This window comes from Azolla caroliniana, unplaced genomic scaffold, assembly GCF_043228905.1.
Source record: "Azolla caroliniana isolate FFs.n. ecotype wild unplaced genomic scaffold, voAzoCaro1.0.p SCAF_7, whole genome shotgun sequence".
NCBI lineage: Eukaryota > Viridiplantae > Streptophyta > Polypodiopsida > Salviniales > Salviniaceae > Azolla > Azolla caroliniana.
Genome location: NW_028230442.1, coordinates 8,039,966 through 8,054,581, shown reverse-complemented (window position 1 = coordinate 8,054,581; position 14,616 = coordinate 8,039,966). Strand labels below are relative to the sequence as shown.

The following is a 14,616-nucleotide window of genomic DNA, read 5'->3' as shown; positions in this document are numbered from 1 at the left end:
TTTTCACCCAGGTGTATTCGGACGATCGATCGTACTATTTCGTCAATCAATTGTCATTTTGTCAACCACGGAGGCCGAATATCGAGGAGTGGCTATCGCGACATGCGAAGCCATATGGCTCAAGAGGCTATTTAAGGATCGACAGATGGAGGTGTCTGATCCGACGACGATCTATTGCGACAACCTCAACATCATCCAGTTGACGAAAAACCCCGTCTTCCACGCCCGAACCAAGCACATTGAGGTGCACTATCATTTTGTTTGCAATTGAGTCCGTTCTAGTGAAGTGGAACTTGTGTATGTTCTGACGAATTGGCAAACTTCCGATATCTTCACGAAACCACTTGGCTTAGACAAGTTGCGGCAATTCTTGGGAGCGCTTGGTTTGCAGCACCTTGACATGCTGATCTTGAGGGGGAGAAGGAGTGGAAGGGTAGAAGAAGACGAAGGGAGTGGAAGAAGAAGTCTGGAAATCCGAATCGGATGAAGAATTCGACTTTGGGACGACTGAAGAAGCTGAGGACACATCTAGGGGGAGCGGCCAAAGGAGCGAGCCTAAGCTGAAGACGACCGAACAAGGGGGAGGTAATGTCAAGAAGGGCAGGAAGGCTAGGACCAATACATGGTTAGATGTGGTTAAGGGCTTTGAAGAAGACGAATCAGAGACAACTGATTAGGAGGAAAGAATGATTGGGATGAGACGGATCCTGTGAAGGCCAGGCAGACAAGAAGGTGGTCGAAGCCGACACCGATACGGAAGAATTGACGGATCAAGGGGCGTGAGTGCCGAGACAACAACGAAGCTAGGAAGAGCTTGGAGAACAGACAAACCGACCATAATGGTCGAGGAGCGAGAAACCGGAGGGGCCAAATAGTGTTGGACCATAGGGGTCAAAATGTGAAAACGGGCCAATCGAGGAGCGCGAGTGAGGCGTGAAGACGCCAGGAGAAGCCGGAAGTAGGGGCTGGCAAAGTCGGACACCATGATCCGAACTCAAGTTGAGCTTGAGAGGGAGTGTTGAGCAGACAAGCTCAACATGATCCAGATCGACTAAATAAGCCAGAGGTGGATCAATGTCCAGAATAGGGAGCTAAATCCGTATGTAACCGGTAGGACGTTAGAGGCCTACGATCCTAGCCTAGTAGATAGGCATATTTTTAGGAGCTAATGTCAGAGCTCAATTATGAGCATTGAAGTACTTGTCAGTACTTCTGTCAGTCCTTTTAAGGACTTGTATAAAAGTGCTATCTGAACACATTCTATGTACAGAGTTTTTTACAAAGCTTTTTGAAATAGAGATTCATTGTCTTGCTCTCTGTGTATCTCCATTGTTTCTCTGTTTCTATCCGGCCGAGCCGATTGTGATATGTTACAGCTTCTACATATTTTCCTTTTCAATTAACTAATATCAAACCTATGCATGCACAATACTTTTGAGGTTCAAGTATTTAATTATGAGTTTACAAATACTCAATGAGGAAACCATGAATCTTGGTGGGAAAATCACATAACTCCTTTTGACCACTCACCATACTAAAAAGGTAGAACAACCCTCCAAATACGCAATCGACAATGAGAACACACACCCTATGTCATGTTCTAGGTTCCCAATAACAATCCCACCAACTATCTTACCCTAGCAATTGTTTCCTTGTAGAGCCTTGGGTCAAATGGGCAAGGAGTCCCACAATATCTAGGTAACAAGATCTATGATAACGAAGATAGTAAACATGAGGATCAAGTGTTACACGTCACATAGAAATAGATTACACCACACAAGTCACATATCAAAGGGGGAGTCATGCAATATCTAGGTCATAGGAACTATGACAAGGAAGATAATGAACACAATGATGAAGTGATCTCATATCATGCAATCTAGGTCATGGTGCTTTAATTGCAAAGACCCCCCACATCGCTAGGTTGTGTCTCACCAAATAGGACTATAGAAGGGCCAATAGATCATTTATGTCATATGGAAACATTGTGCAAGACTTAGTTAGTTGCTTAGTTCCAACGAGAGAGTAAATGCCGTAGTTGTGGTCATTGCCACTCAATACTTTATTACGTTGAAAAGAACGAGGCAAGGGTAAATTTGTTGTCTATTATACCATCTAAAGTAGGCACAGTCTTGAGATCTAAAACAACTCAAAACTTTAAAGGACATTAGAATTTAGTAGGGCACTCAGAAAGGTACATATGAACAATGGCAAAGCAGAGTTCATTGTGGTGAGAAAACACTTATCATAGAATAATAAATAAATAAATTAGACATGTTGCCCATGGCATGATTTACTTCAACAAGTACATTTGATTGTAAATTAACCACAAGAATAACAAGATTCTTATTACTGTTCTATTGTTATTACTGTGATATTTGCTCAATTGACAATATATATATATGTCAGACATTTACAGTAATGAGAGGGAAGTTAATGGATCCACGATTTGGTGGCCTGTACCCTGCTCATGCAGCGCATATAATTGCGAAAGTGGCATATGGTTGTGTGCAAGCTCAGAGCTATGATAGACCTTCAATTAGTGACATTCTCCATGACCTTGAGCTTGCCAATCGCCTTAGCAACCATGATGATGCCTCCCCATCTTGGTCATGTATAGGATCATCCTCGAGTGCATTTGTATAACGTTCAGAAGTAACAAATAAAAAATTGAATAAGACCATATTGTATTGTTAATTGCCAATATGGTTGTGAGAAAACCTCATTTAAATATTTATATATATTTGGTCTCATATTTGAAATGATGGTTTGGGTAACTATTAACTGAATCAGTAATTACTATACTGTGTTACTGTGCAACATAAATTGAACCATACTGTTCCTTTGCTGTGATGCCTGCTGTTCTTGGCATATTCTGAAGTAGATTACAGAATAATCATGTCAGATAATTCAAACATAATATATTACATGAATCAATCAATTTAAACAGAGTTCATATATAAATACAACATATATTATGAGTTCTAATGGTCTACCATTGAGTTCTTAGTGCACAAATGCTTAATCTTTGAGATATCCAGTTTTGCTCAAAATGTCCATCTGTATAAGAAGATGCTTATTTTGCATGTAGTTCTAAGGTACCCATTATGAAATGTACATTTGGATTAAACATGTTGTACAACACTTTCACATACTTGATTAACATATAACATATAAATAAAAAGGAAAAACAATGAAAAGCTCTACTGCAAAAAGCTACTACAAATTGTGACCAAGTAGAAGGAGATAATCTAACTCCATTTTCCATTAGTGAAATCTACACCATTGATCCAGAGGAGAGTACACAATGTACTTGCAGGTTGATTTTTGTACACTGTCAGTTTAATCTATAGACAAGCCACAATTTGTTTAGCAAAATGAAAGAGCTATAAATTTAGAGCATACATAAACCATGTCTGCTTGTACTTATTTAACCTTTGATCCAGGTTCCAAAATGTTGGAATTCTTCTTAACTCATCATCACATAATAACTGCCAATCAAACACACCTGCTTTCATGGAATAAAACAATAACCAGAATCAAGCACATAGTAAATTTCGTCCTGCTTCAAATAGCCGCCTGTTTTAGAAACGTAGTTCTCAAATTTCAGGAACATCAAAGAAAATTATTGCTGAATTTGATTTTTCACGTTTTACATTTTCTTCACTATCATGTTCTAATAGTAGTTTTCCATCCATCAGGAAGTTTCCATCTTTTGTGCCAATGTATAGACACCCTCATAAGGGAAAATTCAAAATTATCATTCAACGGTTCATCAGCTGGACCATCCATTGTAAGAGGAAGCCAAAAATATCTTGAATCCCTCAAATCATGAGAATTCCACCTATCTGCCATGAACAAATATGTATCTTGCAACCCAGGCAAGGGAAGAACAAAGGTACCTTAAGAAAAAAGGGTAGTTTGTCTACAATGTTCGTTACCTCCAATATATGACCACAACTCCTTATATTGGTTCTATAGATGAAATGACCATGATGTATATCAATCATGGTGTATTTATAGATCAATCCTATATACTCGAACATGAATATTCATAAATTTCCTTATCAGGAACAATGTCCATCATTCCGCAAGTGACAAGATACTGAAATGAGATTCATTCCAGAATCCGCATGGTGGCTGCATGCAATTTTGGGTGTTGGTTGAGTGACCTATCTCAGAGCATGAAACACGCAATGGCCTTCACATAGAGTACATAGTAACTAATCTATCTCAGAAGCAAAAACATGAATGCCCTTCATAATATACATAATCAAACCTATTTGAGAAGCAAACACAAATATTGCACATAGTAAGTTGTCCAAGTCGTATTGTATTTCTCCATAGTAGATGCTCCGTATCAAGAATAAACAAGAATGAAAGCCATTCCATAGCGACATTCTTTCTGATGAAGGAAACATGAATGTTGTTCAAAATTTAAATGCAGTACATTCATTAGTTGAGCAAACATAACACCATCCAATAGTGTGTAGATAGATCCTGTACACTATTTATTCCAAAGAATTCATTTAGGATCAAAGTGATACAATTCCTCTTCGAGCAAACACTAATGATGTTTAATAGTGTCATTCTCTACCATCTATATTGACCATTTATTTTCTGGGAAGTAAGTTTACAATGTGGTGTTTGTTTGAGGAAAAATATGTCCAAAAGAATAGAAGTCAAGAAAGAGATCAAGCCATTGATTTAAGTAAACATAATGTGGTGTTTGTTTGAGGAAAAATATGTCCAAAAGAATAGACGTCAAGAAAGAGATCGAGCCATTGATTTAAGTTCTACTCACTGTTGCATGATAGACATGAAGTTTGCATTTGGGAGAGATCTTCTTGAGCAAAAGCTCAACCATTTCAAAGAACTGCACCGGGGCTTCTTTCTTCTCGACAAGGATAGCATGTTCGAGATCTTCATAACTACCTCCATCTCTTGCAACAAAAGCCACCAAGGCGGATTGCAGAGGGGGCAGACCAGGATTATAAGCCACAGATTCCACATAAGACCCACTATATATCTTTCCGTGCTTGGTGAGGAGGGCGACCCCCGCCGGTGAATTCGTATAAGGAGCATGAGATCCATTTGCAGCATTGAGGGCTGCATTCCTTAGGTCTTTGAGTTTGGGTTCATTCGCCGTTGTGATTTGTTCCTTATCATGGGAATTATGATGGGTTTGAAGGTCATTCCTAGCATTATCGAAAGAAGTTCCTTCGGAACATTTATTTGGCCTCATGAGTTGTTCGTTGTGATGGGTATAATCTGCATGAGACCCATCACAAGGAACACCATCGCCAACATGAGATCCATTGGAGGCATCCACATGGAGGGTAGAATCTCTAGGATCTTCTTCAAATTCGGTGGGTCTGTTCACACTCATTAGATGTCCCTTCTCGTGGGTAGCATTATCAACAAGAAGATCACCGGTAGGATCAACTCTTGGATAGTGGCATTCAGGTTTGTCCCCACTCAAAAATTCCCCATTCTCATGGGTATCATCTTGAGCATCACCATCACCATCATCATGGCATGCAATTTTCAACCCATTTGCATGCGGCTCGAGAAGAAGAGGGAAATCGCCTTCAAGAACATCACTAGGTCCAAATCGATGCGGCAAGAAATAAGCAAGTGTTTGTGGCTGAGGGTTATTCACACGGGCGGGGACGGGATCATCAGCAATTAGGATACGAAGCTCAGGGGCTCCCCTAAGTTCTTGAAGGAATTGTCGACAGTGTCCACAAGGGGCGGCCGATACAGCCAAAACCCTAAGTTGTTGTTCGCCATGTTGGGCAGCGTTGATGACAAGAAATTGCTCCGCGTGAACAGAGTTATTAAGTGGGAGGCCCGGGAACTCGAGGTTTACACCTCGAAAGACACGTCCACTCGCACCCAAGGCGACCGCTCCTACGAAGAAACCAGAGATAAGGGGTCGCGCTAGGGTTCTTGTCGGCCACACCAAATTGTTTAATAAGGTGTCCATTGATTGCCCTGATTTGGTTTGCATATCTTCCAGATCTTTTGATTCGATAACAAAGGATGAGGGCGATGAGAGTTTCATCTCCATGGCTGATTTGGCTTGCATATCTTCAAGATCTTTTGATTCGATAACAAAGGATGAGGGTGATGAGTGTTTCATCTCCATGGCTGGTTTTGCTTTAACTCGCCTCTTGCGAACTAACTGTTTTAGATTGGTCGAAGTGTTTATCATTTGGTAGGCTGATACAAAAGTTGATCAATGGTAGAAATAACCTTTTTTTTTAGTAGCGGCACAATTTTTTTGCCATCATTATTCGAAGGCGTGGAGGGGAGTGAGAGAAAGAAAAACATGTAGAGGCCAAAATCAACCTAGGAGAAAAGTCACAATTAGAGAGAGCGTGCAAGCTCAATTGGTTAGAATATTTTGCCAATAACATTAAAAAGTCATCAATTAAAAACCTAATTGGGCTACATAGAGAGAGACACCCCCATTGGCCATGCCACAATTCCTTGTTCTCATTTGTTTTGAGGGTCCATGGAGAATCATGCAGGGAGGTTAGTTTTGTTGAAACATATGTGTGCACCTAATAAACGTTTGGCTATATTGTAGGAGGCGGGTACAATGGATGACAATGGTGGGGAACGTTTTCTTAACTGCAATATATGCAAATGACATCATATATATATATATATATATATATAACGTCCACAAGAGACCAATTGCAATCTTAGATAGGCCTAGCCCATGGCGAGGATCGAACCTGGTTCCTATAGAAAAGAAAGAAAGAAAGATATATTAACATCTTTTAAGAGGCCAAAATGGCCTATAACACCAAATAAGAGATTACATCGTAAGTGTTGTCTCGTCTTTGAGAACAAATCAAAATAAACTAAATATTACACTGTAAATATAAAAGTAAATAATATGAAAAGAAAAGAAATATAAGAGAGAGAGAGAGTCCATTGTTTATGAGACAATTTCTTTTTTCTAGGTGGAGGGCAAAATGGAGCATAATGCCCTAGTCATGTGCCAATGCCACTTTTATGCATCCTTTTTGTGGGTATAATATACTGCTATATATAGAAAAATGGAAAAAAGCGAAATGGGTGTAGGTTGGTTTAGAAAGATTCTTCAAAGAATAGTGACACACACCTATTGACATAGATTGGGTATGAAATCTTCAACGGGTTCTTTAAATCATGACTTGTCATAGTTCCCAACCACATATATTCTGAATTTCCAATAAATAAATGGTTGCTTTGGTTTTCCAATGGCCTAGCCCAAGACTTAGTTACAATTTAAATATTGTTTCATTAATCATAATTAATCCCCATGTTTAGCCCTCAGCGCTAATTTATTACATGTGACAAGTCTTTTTTGCAAATGCTACTATACTGCAATACAAGAGCCTTGGATCTCTTGAGTTACACAGTAAGTAGAGAAGGAAGTGTCCTTGAGAGTTTACCCATGACAGGACCATTAATGTCGATAGTTTTCTAGTGGGACTTCTGGGGGAGAAACATTTGGAATCTGGGTACCCTAGAGCAAAAGAAATTGAGATAATCTGTAGGACTTTCCTGTCCTAACACACCCTTCTGCTCCAATGAATTAGCTATATCATTTTGTACATCATCTCCATGGTTAAACGCTGGCAATACAAGATATTCTGGACAGCTTCGCTCTCTAGCACACCTCAGGCTCACTATCTTTTGTGTGACCTCCATTGGAATGAGCTGAATTGCACCAGAATCTCGATGTGAGCTCCACGAAGTCGAGCTCCCGATGAAGCACTGATTTTCCATGTAGATGAACACTATTTACTTATCATGATTTGCTAAAGAATATTTCAATAGAAAACAAGAATAAGAAACTAAAAATTTTTAAAACGAGGTTTTTGTCGCGGATGTTAGGTGATGACCAACACATGATATGAGTTATAGATAATATAGGACAGAAAAGACAGACATGTAGAAACAATCGCAATGGCAAGGAAGTTGATATTAGATTCAGATAGAACCCAATACACTCAATAACTAGTTTTGGCCTTCTGGAGAACTAAAGTATGCAAAAGATGGGCCATGATTGTTAAGAAATATAAACTCTAATATATAGATGTCTAACATCATGTCGTTGTGATATCCTCTCCTTTATTGCCAACTTCTAGATGGAGGGGGATTATGGGGTGAAAATCATGAACCAAGTCGGAAACACATTGCAAAGGTGGTTGCCGAGGTTCCAAGTATTTGGGGTTTATGATGTAGAATAACCCTTCCATGCCTAGGTTTATGTCATAGGCCCAAGACTCTTTGAGAGTGTAAGTTTAGTGTACCTCAAAATGTTTCTAAGGACAAAGAGGCTACAACAAGTTAGCACTTGAGTGGCACACACAACTCAATACAAACCCATACATGCTACATACAATTGTATCTGCACCCACACACAGATATATCCATTGTCACACGCACACGCACACAATTAATTAACAATATGACAAAATGCTTTTTATTCTATAAATTGAATACAATGATTCATCAAAGGTGTGATTACATTCAGTGTGCACAGATTGCTAGATCAAATCATTAACTCAATATACCCAATAACTTATATCAGCCCAATACACTCAACGTACACAAGTCGCTAGATATAGATTGAACTCAATACACACAACAATTGATATCAATCTTCTAAAGGACAACTAAGGTGGGCATGAAAGATTGTCACCTCTCTATGCAGAACATGCAACAAACTTTATCTATGCATCCAAGGCACCTTGCCTTTGTTATTTTACCCCCTATATGTATATCCCAAGTATGCAAAAGGTAGAGCATGAAAGACTGCCACCTCTCTATGCAAAACATGTACAAACATTGTCTATGCATCCAACTAAGCCTCTACTATGTATGTCCCTTTCAAACTTTGGAGGGTCTAAAGATTTACAATGGTAATCTCTCTCTCTCTCTCTCTGGGCTTGCTTCTTAATACGAGACATTTAGCTTATACTTAACAATTGAGAGGTTTATGGAGGTGGAGAATTGAAGGGGATTGTGAAGGGGGTCTTAATTCATGAACATACATTTGTTTTTGGTCTATCTTGGTCTGAGCTTCATATTCAAAAGTTTGATAGGAAAAAAAGAGTCATCAAAGAACAACTTTTTCGAGATGTTAAAATCTTAGAGCAATGCTACTCCTGAGTCATGCACCTTGATAATTTGTTCATATACGAAATCTCATTTGGTCTCAACTACTTTGCTAGAGAGAGGACATAAAGAAGACAAAAAAAAGAAGGAAATGTCTATGAATGATGAGCCTTTGGAAAAAGAAGGATCAATAGACAACATGAAACATTAGTAGGGGACTCTTTAGACGCATGAAAAATTACGGCCCGTTGAAGCTCTACTTACCCTAATTAGCCTATATAGCCTAATCACCTCTTTCCTCTTTCTCTCTCTCTCTTTCATCTCTCTGTCTCCTCTCTATCTCTCCTCTCTCTCTCTCTTTCTCCTCTCTGTAATTTCTAGATAGTGCACATCATATCACGATAGTGCAAAAAAACAAATCTACATCTAGACAAAATCAAAGAATTCACATAATAAAGTGAAGAATGGCATAACAACAAATGAAATGGAAGGGTCTTTGAGAAAGAACGATAACAGAGTACTAACCTCTCAGGAAGAGTAACTTCTTGATCCTTTTGATGGGATCTCAATATGTAGATGGCCATTGCAAGCTCTTATCTTCAGCTCTATGGCATAAAAATATTGACGAAATAAATATGAATTCCAACGGATTCTTAGAAATGTGTATAGAAACCAAAGAGATGAACTACCTTGATGATGACGATGGGTTACGTTGTTTCTTTATATCTTCACTAACAGACGAGAATTGGTGTTGTTTAGAGCTACGAAATTTGAGGATTCCTTTTCTTTGAGGCTCTGTGTCAACAATGCCATGTCTTCTTCCTCTGTCCATCTGTTTATGAATAAGATACAGAGAAAGAGAGGGAGGGGGATTGTATTGTATTGTAAACAAAAGATATGGTAGAGGAAGACAGAGATTGAAGAAGAAGAAAAATTATACAGAGAGAGAGAGAGAGAGATCAGTAGAGGAACAGAGAAAAAGCAGGGATGAGAAGGGTCTCTTTTCGCGCGCTTTTGTTTTAATAGAAGGCGGGAAAATGCTGGGGGTGTCCAAATGAAGGTAGAGGTGATGAGGCTATATGTATGTATATAGGCTTAATTAGGGTAAGTAGAGCTTCAACCGTCACAAACAAGAAAAGAAACGTTCATTCCTTTTTTAACTTGAGAGGGTTTGCCCAATTAAGGTGATGAAACCCTAGTTAGTTTTCAAGCATCTAAAGAGACCCTAATCTCCAAGTGTTCGAAGAGACCCTATTTCCAAGCGTCTGAAGAGTTTCTTGTTGATGCTTTACATGGCCTCCTAAGAGATGTATGTTGTTTACTGATCAGTCGGTCACTTTATGTAAAGGATCCTTCTTTTTCCAAGGCTCATCCGGCAAACTCATGTCCAGATCCGGCTAGAACGAATTCAGGTGAGCTAATCGGTTGCACCCTTCCATTGTTCGTAGTCAATTCTGGATAGAACCTCCCAAGGCCAACACAGATGGCATCAACATGCGGCTCATCAGAGATGAGTCTAAGGAAGTTCAATGGATCGAACTTCAACTTCTGGAAGGAGCATATGCAGGACTATCTATATAGTCAAGGGTCAGATCGATCCAATCGAGACTGAAAACGCTTTAGAAGGATACAAGCTGAATGAGTGGTAGAAGCTTGACAGAATCGTCCGCGTCACAATTCGGATGCACTTGTCGGAGACAGAATACTTCACATTGCAATCGTGTTTGACTGCCTTTCGGATACCTATGAAAAGAAGGTTGCCGCCACAAGGATATATTTGATTCGACACATTTACAACCTTTAGATGAAAGACTCTCACTCGGTCCAAACACACCTAAACGAGTGGGACGATGATGGAGGATTAGCTAAAAGTTATGCTTTTAATGAGCAGTCTCCCCCCTTCGTGGGAAACTTTCGTTACAACAATGTGCAAAGCGTCGATTGCCACCATGAAATACTTCAAAGTCACATCATACATGGGTCAATCCTGACAGAAGCTGCTCGGAGGAAATCGTTTACAAACGATTCAACCATTGACGCCTACGTAGTACAAGGTTCGACTGATCGATCGAACAACCGAGGAAGAAGTTCTTCCTGATCGCTGAGCAATACGTGAAGCCGGAGCAAGTCCCAGGATAATCGAACATGCAATTATTGCAAGAAACCCAAACACATCAAGGCCGGTTGTGGCGCCCTCAAAGCAAAGAATGATAAACCTCAACGAGTTGATCAGAAGGGTGGCCAGCATGAGGAGGTCAACTACGTCGGCTCATCAGCCGAAGTATTGACAAACAACCCAAACATCCTCTTCATAAAGAACTCAATTGAATCAGAAGTTATGCTTACGACTGAAGAGTCGAGCACATGGCTCTTGGATTCAGGCGCATCCTACCACGTGACCCCTCATTGATCGCAGTTTCAACAATATTCAGCCTGGCACAATTGGCATTGTAGAGCTCAACCTTCCAAGTGGCTCTACATTAGTACTACACAATGTCTGACACGTCCTAGAGCTCTCCAGACCACTTATTTCGGTTGGACAAGTTGACGAAGACGACATTCGTGTTGGCTTCTCTCCAGGAGGGTGGACACTCCACAAAGGGAACCTCCTGCTTGCTCAAGGTCCGAAAGTACATTCCTTCTACCCCCTATATGTCACACTCAAAGAGCATGACTTGTTCCTTGTCGACATTCTTATGTCATCACTATGACATGGACGACTCAAACACCTCCTCAAGGTCGGCATAACACATCTATCTAGAGTCGGATACATCCCCAAGCTATCATTCTCCGACCACCAGTTCTGTGAGCATTACCAATACGACAAATAGAAAGTCACCTCACACCCGACTAGAGAGTTGAGAGAGTCGAGTCCCCTCAACTTGGTCCATTCAGACGTTTGTGCCCCGATACCACATCAGTCTCTCAACAGGTCTAGCAATGGGCCCGGTTTCGGCTTAAACCGAACCAAACTGTTAAACCATGGTTTAAAGGTTTATAAGTTCCAAAATAATTAAATGGTTTGGTTTGGCTTTAATTAATAATAAACGGTTCGGTTTCAATTCAGTTTGGTTTTGAAACTAGGGTTTATAGGTTTTTGGGCTATCTTTTTTTATCCATTAAATGTTTATGTAATTTAATGGTTTAATTAATGTTTTCCATTGATTTAATTCACTTAACATAAATGTCTTAACTTAATGGTTTAACTTAATTGTTTATTTAATCTAATGGCTCAATTAATCTTATTTATTTATTTTAACATAAATGCTTATTTAATTTTGTGTATTTTTATTTAATTAATTTTTTAATTAGCTCGACTTAAATGTGGTTAGGTTTAAACTCTTTATTAAATGGTTCGGTTTGGTTTTAACTTTTCCCTAAAATGTTTTGGTTTAAATGGTTTAGTTAACCTTTTTTTAAAATGGTTTGGTTTAAATGTTCGAATGTTCATAAATGGTTTGGTTTGGTTTTTGTTTTATATAAAGGGTTAGGTTTGGTTTCAAGGCACCGAAACCGAACTGGGCCCATTGCTAAATAGGTCCTCATACTTCATCACGTTCATTGACGACTCGACAAGAAAAGTGTGGGTGTATCTAATAAGAACCAAAGATCGGGTGCTCACAATCTTTCAACAGTGGCTTGCAATGGTCGAAAACCAATCAAGTCGAACGCTAAAATGCTTAAGATCGGATAATGGTGGAGAATTCCAATCGGACGAATTCGTAAAATATTGCCGACAACACGACATCAGATGAGAGTCGACAACTTCATATAGTTTGGAACAAAAAGACATTGCAGAAAGAATGAATTGGATAATTCAGGAGCGAATTGTCGCCATGATGTAACATGTCGGACTAACGAATGGTTTCTAGATCAAGGTGCCACTCATTGTAGTGGACATAATCAACATGTCACCGAGTAGGCCCCGAGGACTTCAAATCCCTGCAGAGCTTTGGACCGATTCACACTTTTGCCTAAGGATGATCGCCGAAAGCTTGAGCCACGATCCCAGAAATGTATTTTCCTTGGTTATGGATCAAAAGGAGAATTCAGCTACCGAATCTGGGATTCAGAAAATAGACAAATCATCCGAAGTTCGGACGTCGTTTTCAATGAGTCGAAAATGCACAAGCTGGCTGAAAGGCCGATTGAAGTAAGAAGAGTCACATTTTCAAACGCCTTGACTCTGTCATGATATGGCAAGACTCAAACCCATGACCCTATGTTACATGGGTCGAGCTCTTGACCATTACACTATCTATTATAATACATAGGATATTATTTTTATTTACGTTTTACTATAGAAAATTAATGTATATTTCAGATTTCTCTGGAACATTCTAGAAGCTTCAGGATTACTCTTGAGAACACTATAAAAGGAGGCACAAGGCATTATTTCAAACCAAATCGGTTCAACGTCAGTCTTAGGCCTCTTAGCCTTCATTTTATATTCTTATCACATAATATATCGTTGTCATCATCATTTTCTCTCCCTCGATCTCTCACTCACTCTCTCTCTCTCTCTCTCTCTCTCTCTCTCCTTCTCTCGAGTGTTCTACACCCTCTATTCCTCTTAGTACTAATATTCCTCTCTTAGTACTAATTTCTTCTCTGTCTCAGTACTATTCCTGACAGACTCCTCCTGATGGCCCAACACTCCACACTCGAGCAGCAACACGGCAAGGCGCCTCCTCCCCAAGACCCGCTAACTCAGAGAGCAGCCTATGTTGCGATCCACATAGTGGATCAATTACCCAAGAGATGATCCTCAACGATGATCCAACGAGCCTAGTCGTCCCTAGACAGTCTGAATGATTGTCTCAACCACCGGAGAGATACTCTCCCATAATCTTCTTCACGGACGCCGGCAAGCCCACGTCATACGAAGAAGCTGACGGGATTCAATCCTTATGATTCGTGAGAAAGACCAACTAGGAAATATGCAACAATTTGGAAAAACAAAAAATGCACATAGAATACACAGTGTTTACGTGGAAACCCTAAACAAGGAAAAAACCATGGGAGAACATATCTTCCACTATACACAAAAGAGTACAAAGAACGGTTACAACTCTTCTCTGAATCTCAGAGAATAACCACTTAGGGTTCTTGGCAAGTTCGTTAAACTCTGTTGCCGCTCTCTCTCACGCACTCACTAACCTCTCTCTCTATAACTATATTTTGCTACAAGAACTCTACACTTTTAGTTCTGCTACACTCTGCTCTACATCTAAAGTTGTGCCTTAAGTGTATTTATACTTATACACCTTATGGGCTATTTACAAATGTAGTCCCTACTACTCTCACTTCAATTATTATACTAATATTAATAGCAGGGTTTTTTCTCCAAAAAAATATTCTTCATTAGTAGAAATTCTACATACATGACAAAATGATTAGTTTGACAACGTTGTAGCCATGATAGGCCAATAAACAAACTCAAAGACTCAAAGTAGAAAACATATAGGAATCTTCTTTCCATCTCATGTGCTC

At 39.5% G+C, this 14,616-nt stretch overlaps 1 protein-coding gene across 1 annotated transcript; it reads right to left on the bottom strand.

Moving 5' to 3' along the window:
• Positions 1-4,483: 4,483 nt before the first annotated feature.
• LOC147861795 (cytidine deaminase 1-like) lies at positions 4,484-6,151 on the bottom strand. The gene has a single exon (XM_087322441.1). It carries the CDS (start codon positions 6,149-6,151, stop codon positions 4,790-4,792), a length of 1,362 nt encoding a protein of 453 aa, XP_087178567.1. The 3' UTR covers positions 4,484-4,789.
• Between the last annotated feature and the right edge of the window lie 8,465 nt (positions 6,152-14,616).